The 10772-nt window shown below is 38.8% G+C and overlaps 1 protein-coding gene across 4 annotated transcripts in view; it reads left to right on the top strand.

Moving 5' to 3' along the window:
* Nucleotides 1–10772, top strand: part of NFIA (nuclear factor I/A) — a 369436-nt gene continuing 358664 nt past the window's right edge. For all 4 annotated transcript variants that reach the window (XM_012639455.1, XM_012639454.1, XM_012639453.1 and 1 more), the window contains exons 1-2: nt 1–433; nt 5875–6406. In XM_012639455.1, coding sequence (XP_012494909.1) covers nt 407–433; nt 5875–6406 — 559 coding nt within the window. In that variant the 5' untranslated portion in view covers nt 1–406. The remainder of the gene's footprint in view (nt 434–5874; nt 6407–10772) is intronic.

Below are 10772 nucleotides of genomic sequence, written 5' to 3'. Positions count from 1 at the left end.
CCCCGCGGCGGCGGCGCGAGCGGGCGGCGGCTGTGCGGTGCGGTGCAGAGCGGAGGCGGAGGCGGGCGCGCGGGCAGCTCGCGGGCACCCGGCCGGGCCGGCGCGGGAGCGGGAAAGGGTGCGCTATGCCTTTAACGCCCGCGTACAGTAGACATGTATAGTGGAGTGTAGGGAAACTCTAGGCGGGGTTAAAGTTCAGCTCATGGAGCGGCAATAGCGCTGGCTGGCTGCAGTTGAGCCGAGTTGGAAATGTGAACGCAAGAAGCAGGCTTGATTTTTTTTTTCTCCCCCCTTCTCTCTCTCTCTCTCTCTTCCTCTCTCCTTCTTTCTCCTCTCTCACCCACACTCACGCACACCTCCAAACCGCACACCCAGACGCACACGCACACCCCACCGCCCGGCAGTTATGTATTCTCCGCTCTGTCTCACCCAGGTAAGCAGCTGTTTGGATGCGGAGGGGTGGGGGGGGCCAGGGTGGCGGGGGCAGGTCTGGGGCTGGGCAGGGGGCACCGGGGACCGTCGCGCCGGCTGGGCCCGGGGCATGTGTCTCGGTGTGTGCCCGTGCCTGCGCGTGTTTCTGTGTGTGTGCGCGCGTGTGCCCGTAAAGGGGGGGGAGAAATACAGCTTTAAGAAAGTAACTTTGTTTCCATGCGGGTGCATTCCTCTTGCACGGCCATTTGTGTGGGCACATGGCTAATGGCGCCCTCTTATTAATGCGTTAATTAATATCGGGGCGACGGACTGCGGAACGGCGGTGTTTTCGGACGCCCCGCACGTGTTTCGGCGGGGTTGCAGCCCATGACATGCTGAAATCTGGACTCAGCGTTTCTGCTGCCGAGAGCAGCGTTCCTGTAGTTCCGCGACGCCCGGGGAGGGGGCCGCCGACGGAGCCCACCGCGCACCCCGCACGCTCGGGCCAGCTGCAGCCCCGTGTGCGGGGAGCCCTCGGGTGCCTGCGCCCACGGCCCGCTCCCCGGAGCCCGCGCCGCCGCAGCCCCTCGCCACCTCCGCAAACTCTTACTTTTGCTTATTGTTAGTCAAGCCTTCGGGGTCCGGCCGCGGGAGGGACGCGGGCCACCGTCCCAGCCCCAGCCCGGACAGCGCCCCTTGGACGCAGGCGGGCGGCGGCTAGCCCTCGGCGGAGCGGGGCTGCGTGGACGCGCGTCCCCCTGCGCCGGCCGGGTGGAGCCTGCGTCCTCACCGCTCGCCGGTGGCCCGCTCGCTTTCCCCGAGTGAAAGTTTCAGGGCCGGGACGAGCCCCCGCCGCGCAGGGCGGCGAGCCGCGGAGGCCGCGGGCCGCGGGCCGGGGAGCGCCGGGCGGAGTTGGGCTCCCGGCCGCGAGCCCGAGCGGCGGCCCAGGCCGGACGCGGCTCCCCCCGCCACCGCCACCGCCACCGCCACCGCGCGACTCCGGCCGCTCCGCGTGCAGGACAAGGGCAACTTTTCCCCTCAGACACAACTCGGAACGTGGGGCTCTCGCGCCCCACTGCCCCTCCTTTCTGTGCCTTCCCGGCCCATCCCTCCCTTGTCTGCACCACCCCCCAGGGAAAGTATTGCTACTTCGCCACCCAAATCTGGACCCTTTTGAATATATTACTTATTTTCTTTGACTAAAACGCATCAAGTCAAAGTGATTTTGCGCTAAGAATTTTTTTTTTTTTTTTTTTTCTTACAAAAAGTGTGCGCCTTCATTCTCCTTTGGTACATTGCGATCTGACCATTAATCACCTACATGAAGATATATGCTTCAAATAAAGTGTTTATTCACCACTCCCTTAAAAAAAAGCCTACCACTTCTTGCCTTCATTTAGCAGAAGATAACGGTTTAACCGGAACACTTTCTGGAAGGCTAAAAAGTATCAGTAGTTTTCTCTCTCCTGTCTAGAGTCTGGATTTATTTCCCACATGACATCCCTTCTTATTGCAATATCTAACAGTAATAATACCGGCTATTTGATCTCAGAAGACTCTTAAATGCATCTTTTATGTTGAAATGGTCTGTTTGGGATTTAGGCCTAACATTAATAATGGATAGCAGTTGCTTTTAGTTATTGTAAAAGTTTTTTTTTTTTTTTCTAACAAACTTCCTAAGTTCCTATTTTAGTAACTTGTGGAAGTATGGAATGAAACTTTTCCAACCACTTCTGGCAAGATTCACAATTGCATATGGATAAGATGCAAAGTGTAAGATAATTTGAATGAATTACGGAATACAGTGAAAATGCTGAGATTCAGAGGGTGAAGTTCTAGCTGGCAGAAGTTTGCAACACATAGAACTTGTAGATCATACCAGTGTGCTGCAACAGAGGGAAAGGACCCTAACAGATACATTGGTGTCTTCTCAAGCGAGCTCTGAAAAGATAAATTTGTATTTTGGGATTGTACATAAATGAGGATACCTGCATATCCATGTAGGCCCAGGGCATAGTCAGGTATTTAACAAAGTTGGCTTCTCTTGATTTAAAAACTATTATTATATTAAGAAAGTTATTTTTTTTCTTTTTTTTTTTCCTCCTACATATTTGGCAGTGTTGATTGATGCATTCACTAGGACTTCTTCTGGAAACACCACTAAGAGAAACGCTTATTTAGTGTAACAGTTTGTGAAGAAAATGTACAATAAATAGTGAATGAGGGCTCATATATTTTATGGGTTCTTCTTTTAAAAATTGATTTACAATTTATTTAACTTGCTGAAATATTTATAATGCTTTAGAGCCAGTTTTAAAAAGAAAAACTTAGGTAGTTTATTGCTCATTTAAAAAAAAGATCTAGGAATAACAGTGATAAAAGTACTCTAAATGAAAGAATAAACTCCATTTAACTTGTATGCAATTTTTTAAAACTTTACCAAGAAAATGCTAGACATCTTATTTTAATCCAGGATAGGCATATCAACCAAATCATGTACTGGCTGTATGATGATATCCCAGCAGAAATTTATAGGTGAACCTTTAAAAGAGATAATTTCTAGAAATATCAGCATTCAGTGGTTCTTAAACTTGGCTTACTTTCAAACAGATCAATGTTTTAAGATGCTGATACAAAGTAATACCACTTTGTAAACAGGTTTGTTTTTATTGGTGGCCTATAACTTTCTCACTGAGCACATATGTGAAATATTCTTTGTTTTCTCTTGAATATTCTGAAATATTACATAGCTTATGGTGACACGTTCAGCAACATGATTTATAAGGCTTACTATCTTTTTTTTTTTTTTTTTTAACTCATCAGTTATGCTATTCCTGGTCATTTCCTATAAGCTAATCATATTCTTTAGTTCTGATATTCTGGAATATTTTTAATCATGAATTGAGAAAAATATATTAGAAAAAATTAACTAACACTTTAATTGTACATGTGAGTAAAGTTATACAAAATATTGTGTACTTTTATTGGCACATTCTTGAAACCTTTGGGGAGTAACACATTGTAAATACTTTTGATGCAAAATTGGGGACTTAGATTATTCTTGTTGACTAGTTGACATAGTTGGTTTTGCTTAAGGATTTTTATGATGAGATATATGGGCATTTGGTTGGCAGGTAGACAAAATCATTTTGAACACGAATGAATGCAGTTTGAAGTTTTTTAAGAAACATATTGGGAGTATCTTTGAACACGTAAAATGCCATATTAGAATGTTTATTTTATATGTTTATTATCATTAGTCAAGCTTTTAAATAAGATAACATTTAAACATAGATGTGAATTGTTTGGAGCTAAGTTATCCTTTATATTATAAAATGGGACTGATACTTTAAAATGAAATCTTCCTTTTGGTGAAAGCTCACTTTGTAGTTTAAGGTAGACTCCAAGAGGTCTTTGCATAATACCACAAAGCCTTGGTCCCCAGCATGTGCTGTATATATAAGAAAATCAGTCCATGTGAAGTTGTGTTTCAAACCTAAAATTTATATATTTTAGAACATTTCAAGGATGAGCTCAGAATTTAGTAATGTTTAAATGCTTTGTGGTTTGGCATATACCTTCGCAGATTAACTGCGACTTGCCTGCCATTTCTTTCTTCTAAAGTATGGGAATAAGAAATATTCTCAAACATCAGAAATTTGAAAAAATTCTAATGGTTTATGGTAAGGAATAATATAATTCTTGTATTTTTCTCTATTCTCCCTCCACTTAAAGAATGCACACGTTATGAAAGCTGACTACTTCTCTTTTGGGTTTTTTTATTGAAAAAGGGCAGTTTTCAAAGCTAAACTTGAAACACAGAGCCTGAAATTCGTGCAGAGAGGAAAAAGGTCAATTATGGAAGTGATTTATTATGTATTATATTATGATACATTTACTTTTAAAAACAGTCATACGTACTATTTAAATGATTGACTATAATTTGTAAAATTTTAATGGACTTGACTACTAAAATATTTTACCAATTTTACCTTCTCAGTTTATATTTGAACATTAAAAAATTTAATAATTGCTTTAATAGTAATAATATTTTGGACATTACAGTTACTTGTGCCTTGAAGCGATATATTTAAGATGGATATAACACACCAAAACAGAATGCATTTTATAATATTTGTCTACCCCACAGCCTTTAACAAAAAGTCATCAAATATCTCTTTGGTTTTCGCATCCTTATTTACTCGAAAGTAAATAATCTATCTTTTGGAGGGGGAGTTGTGTGGCAGAAGTTATGTAACATTAGTGTGGATTAGTTAATCAAAAGTTGAATGTACTCTGAAAGCCTTGTAGAGGTTACTGTTTAATTTATTTTTTATTTTTGTATTTATATTTCCTAAGAAAATGTCACATATAAGAATCAAATATTTTGAATAAAATAAGAAAAATTTAAATATTTTGAATTCAATTTTATTTTCATGTTACCTGAATTTTAATAGGCAATCATGAGGATTTTCCTGATATCTCATAAACATTGAATATACCGGGTTCTCTGTTTCCCTGTGTGAAAAAAACCTGAAATATCATTTTTAAAAAGTTAAATAATCTGTTTTTAGGGATGATTATTACTGAAGGCATTTCACAATCATATCAGTAAATTAAATGTATTCAGTTGTAACAGTATTGTCACAGTGACGCATTCTATTTACTATCTGGCCTGTATGCTTTTCTTTGTTTTTTTCCTTTTTTTGCCTTTTTGTTTCATTACTGTAGTATCAACAATTATGTCTTGGACATAGGTCTTTTTTTTTTAGCCTAATATCAAATTCATCCCTTCTTTTGTATATAGATCTGCCAAATATTTCTAAGTTTCTGACTAAAAAAATTACATGTAATTTTAATATTTAAAGGAAGAATAAAGATATTACCAAAATGAATAAGAAACACATCAGAGTCTGCATGTAATATTTTTAGAGGGAAAGCCTTTGTTTTCACTGATTGTGGAGATGATTTTTGCTCCTAGACTTCCATAAACATCGACTGGCATCTAAATGTTTAGGATTTGCCAATCTGGCGGCCGGGCCCTGGCTGTACGACAAATGGTGAGGTCAAGGCTGGGACAAAATTAGATATGCCTTCCTTGAAATAGGGTTAAGATTATATATTGTTATAAGCATTTAGATAAACTTCACTTACTATCTAAAGGATTAAGGAACTAGGCCTGACAATAGAAGCTGGTGCACTTTGATGAACACATCAAAACATTTTTTAAATTTTTAGCAATTTTTTTTCTTTCAGATCATGAGAAATGATGCCTATAGTTTTCTCTCCCACTGTCCCCCCCACCACTTCCTGTGGGGTTCCTGTGCATGATTTCAGTAACGTAATGCTTGAATCAAATTTCCAGTGAAATGAGACATTTTTTTTTAAGGTAACCACCTAAAGAAAAGTCGCTTCCTTTTGTTTCCATTATATTCATGTTTTATTTTTTATTCATTTCCCTAGGATGAATTTCATCCTTTCATCGAAGCACTTCTGCCCCACGTCCGAGCCTTCGCCTACACATGGTTCAACCTGCAGGCCCGAAAACGAAAATACTTCAAAAAACATGAAAAGCGTATGTCAAAAGAAGAAGAGAGAGCCGTGAAGGATGAATTGCTAAGTGAAAAACCGGAGGTCAAGCAGAAGTGGGCATCTCGACTTCTGGCAAAGTTACGGAAAGATATCCGACCTGAGTATCGAGAGGATTTTGTTCTTACAGTTACAGGGAAAAAACCTCCATGTTGTGTTCTTTCCAACCCAGACCAGAAAGGCAAGATGCGAAGAATTGACTGCCTCCGCCAGGCAGATAAAGTCTGGAGGTTGGACCTTGTTATGGTGATTTTGTTTAAAGGTATTCCGCTGGAAAGTACTGATGGCGAGCGCCTTGTAAAGTCCCCACAATGCTCTAATCCAGGGCTCTGTGTCCAACCCCATCACATAGGGGTTTCTGTTAAGGAACTCGATTTATATTTGGCATACTTTGTGCATGCAGCAGGTAAGTGCGATGGTGAGAATTCCTTCCACTTTCTCGTGTGCTTTTCCTTCCCGATGGCCTCCGTCTATGCTGGATCATTCCTAAACTCCCCAAGTTGCAGGCCGTGTACAGAAAAGCCAGTGTGGTTTCAAAGATAAACCCAAGTGAGAATAGCCTGAAGCCCCTGTGTATGAGGTGCCACCTTCATTCAGGTGGAAAAGCATAGCTTTGAGAGAATTCTCAGGAAGTATAGTTCTTTTGGTAAGTAGTGTTTTCAGAGGCGTTGATAATCAGATATGTGATATGTTTAAATCACATTTTTTGATGAGGGCTGAGAGAAGCCTCATGAAAACCTTTGTAATAAAGAGTGTATTTTAACTGGCAAGTGATTTGGTTAAAAAGCATTTAGTTTGGTATTGAGGCAATATTTTTAGTTGCTTTTCTGCTGGGGGTGTTTTTAACCTACTGGGGCCTCTTGAACTCCTTGCCAATTAAGAAGTTGGAGGTAAGATTACTATCAAATGCTGATCATTTATGAAGAAAATAATCACATTAATATACAGATTTAGTAGCTTTGTATTTAGGAACTCTTAGTGTTATCTCAGATAGATAAGGGAAACCAACCAATTCTTTAAGTAATTGACGGAGAGGTTAATATTAAAAGTAACCAACCTGTATAGTGCATGAACACATTGAGAAATCGCTATTGATAATTGATTTAGTGAGTTGCTTTGATTTATTATAAAATTTTTAATTGTTTCTTCAAGGTGTGTTTTATCTGTACATGGTTCAGTATTTAGAATAGCATTCAGGATGAAATTATTGAGAACTGGATAAAATAATGCACTTTTACTTTGTTCCTTTCGTCTTGCTTTAGACAAAAGGCTTATTGTGTTATGTGAAAGCTCAGGTCTTGTGTAACTTGTTGACTTTTTATATGTACATATCGGTCTTGCTAGATTACCTTCATGGCAGTTACTTGAACCAGATGGAAGAAAGAAGGTTGTGGAATCCTACTAGTAGGTTGTTTTGGGGTTTATATATTTACGTATTTGTTCCACAAAGGAGAGAGACGTTACTTGTCAAATCAACACTGCACTGTTTTTCAGAACATTTTTAGAATTAATTTAAAGAAGTCAGCTGGTAGCCTATTTTATATTGTTTTTCTCAATATATGTTTCAGAAAGAGAACTTTTGTTATTTATCTGCCCTTACATAAGAAACTGGAGAAATTAACTTTGCAAGCATGTCACATCATCATTTGCATTCTGTTGGCAGATGAGTATTTTAGAGGATGTAATCTGTAAGTGTTTCAGATATTTGGGTTTTTGAAAATGTATACTTCATTATAATAATTGCCTGTTGCTTTAGCTTTGGCTGGCAAAAATGAAAAGGCAGCACCTGTCAAATGACCTCTAAACAGGAACAAATAGCCCTTCCTTAACCTACTTTTAACCCTATTGTTAATTTGTTTTGTCTATTGAAAAAGCAAAGTTAAAAAATTTCTTAATCTGTTTGCATATGTAAGTTCCGCAAGGTGCAAAAAAAAAAGTATGGGTGTTACAAGTGTTTTTAAGGAACACTCTTTGCAATCTTGTGTTTCTCTTTTACATATTTAAAAAAATATAATTGATAAATTATAACGAATAATTTATCAACATAGAAACTTGAGGGTGCCAACAGATAATGCAGATCATGACGTGTGCTTCCTTACCAGATAACATCAAAATGAAATAGCTGTGAAGTTTTTATCAGCGTAAGCAATATATCCATTCCAAGTTTTTAACTTAAACATTTCCCTTAGATTTAAAGAAATGCGACCTTTTTAGCTATTCCCATTACATGTATTTTCTTTCGTTGTTGTTGGTTTGTTATTATGCTGTTGCTCCAAATCCTTGAGCTAACACAGTTGTCGTTTGTTGCAATACCTGAAGGGTTTATGTTGGTAAAATGACATTTAGAAGGTTGCTTAGAAGAGTTAGCGTCCTTATTGCTTATGAAAGATTTATGGACAGCAGCATGGATCAGACTACCTTTCGTTTTGGTTTTCCTGATGTATCCCAGAATCCCTTGTTGTGCCTGAATACCAGCCAAGTGTTTGGCCATTGGTTTTCACAGGACCGCAATAATGGCTACTTTTCTGTGCGCGCAACAGGAAGATTGTAAAAGAAAATATTAAAGGCCTTTTGTCTGAAAATATTTCAAATTTGATTTAAGAGATTTAGAGACCTGTTATTTGTGGAAGGGAAGCTGCCAATACAAATATGAGGTAGATCGGTCAACTTACATACAACTGATTTGACAAGCATCTGTTATAATACTGAAGATTTGTAAACACTAAACAATGTTTTTACCTCCTTAAAAGTTTTGAGAACTTGCCAGTATTGGCAGGAGGCAGAGACTCTGAAACGTGCTTCAAGATACATGCCAAAACCATTGTGGCCTTTTCACCTATAATGTGTTTTTTTCTCTCTCTTTCTTTTAAAATGTATTTTTTTTCTTCCAAAATGCTTTTTTTCCCCCCAGATGGTCACAGAAATTAGATCTTCTTTTCCTTCTAAAAATGTGTATAATTCTTGCTTCATGCCTAGGCCTTTTCTTTGGTAGGAAGTTGAAACCTTAGAATATATGTAAATACTGGAAGCAAATGCAGAATCAATCATTTTTTAAAAGCAGAGGTGATTCATTCTAAGATTTATTGGGATGCTAAAATATAATACATAAACTACATTTCAATTTTTTTCCCCTAAATCAAGTGGCATTAGAACCGTGTGAATTTTGTGGCTGATAAACAGTAACAAGTATAATCGGAGTGATTCCTTAAGCCTGAGAATTTCGTCTTGTTAAAAGTATAAAAGAACAAAACCATTTTATGCCCTTAATTCGGTCTCTATTTGAATAGCTCTTCCCATGTATCCTGTGACAACTTGGAGATATTATGGTATTGTAGCAAATGCTTTTCTTTGTGGGTGTGTAACAGTAAAGCTAATTTATGACCAGTCTTTACCAGATGATCTGTATCAGAATCTACAATATACCCGGCACGTGGCAAGGTCACAATTTAAGTTGTTAAGGTCATAACCTTAGCCACCAGGCATTTGACCTTTTAGATAAAGTTAACCTTTGTTCATTAGTAGGCACTCAACCGAGAACTTTCTGGAGAGTTTTTTTTTTTTTAAACTGCTTCTGTATAACTTCTGGTAATGTAATCAGATTCCAGAAAGATTTTCAGTCAAGTTAGTTAAATTTTGTAAGAGGTTAGAGTTTTTAAGGGCTCATTTTTTGGATAGAGGTAGGTTGCTGTAGTTAGGCCATGGAATGACAGTGTCACAATTTGTATTTGATAGTCATTACCTGCCATGGAGTAGACTGAAAGCTCTGGGGCAGCTGTGTGAAGACGTTTAAACACTAAAATTAAACAAATGAATTTATGTTAAATTCAACTACTTTTTCAAGTGGCATTAGGCCCAAAAGCTAAATCGCAATGAGCCACCTTCACTTTTTGCAGATGAGGAATTTTCTAAGATTGGAAGTATTTTTAGTGGTTTTAAAATTCACTTTGAAAGACTAATAAGTGATCAAAATTTGTCAGGTAATTGCTGTAATTGTTAATTAGCCAGTGACAAAGCGAGCTGCTATTGCCCTAATGGCAGTCTGAACACTTACTAGTTTTAAGGTAGAAAGTGAGCACTTTTGCACAGTAATCTTTTAGTACAATAGTCACTGATTGCTTTCGTGACATCCCACTATGACATTTACTTAATTTTGCTTGGACCAGGAATAGCAAAACTCCCGACACTCACCGAAAGAGCTATTTCAGTGTCTTGGAAGCTTGGTACCTGTCCTGTAAACCTGTACAGCAGTATTACTGATTACCACATTACCTGTACCATATTGTTCACTTAATTATACTGTCGTGGATGCTCATTTTAAATTATTTAGATTACTGCTAGTTTTGCTCTGATATGCTCCATATTATTCTGTTTCAACCAAAAGAGAGCTACTCCCATTCAGGTGCATTTAGGTTTTATTTTGGCTTTGTGACTGCCATTCCTTCATATAGCAATGGAGAAAGCCGTGATATGCAGATAGACCAGATGGTCATGTTGACAGATTGAGAATTCACTTCCTACTGCTTCAGAGCAGGTGTAAGATTAGAAGTGTGCGTGTATGAGTATGAGTGCGCGTGTGCTTCGTGTGCATGTGTGTGCACATCCAGGCTGCACACAGAGTGCTGTTTGAGCAATGGGAATGGTTTCTTTTTTCAAAAGCTACTATTTTAAAATACAGTATAACTGTATCTATAAGGTTATCAGTACATATAGAATAATTATTGTAAAAATTTAAAAATGAATCATGTCAGAATGTTACAGTTTATAATTTTATG

Source organism: Propithecus coquereli, unplaced genomic scaffold, assembly GCF_000956105.1.
Source record: "Propithecus coquereli isolate 6110/MARCELLA unplaced genomic scaffold, Pcoq_1.0 Scaffold14, whole genome shotgun sequence".
NCBI lineage: Eukaryota > Metazoa > Chordata > Mammalia > Primates > Indriidae > Propithecus > Propithecus coquereli.
This window is presented reverse-complemented; position numbering and strand designations above follow the sequence as displayed.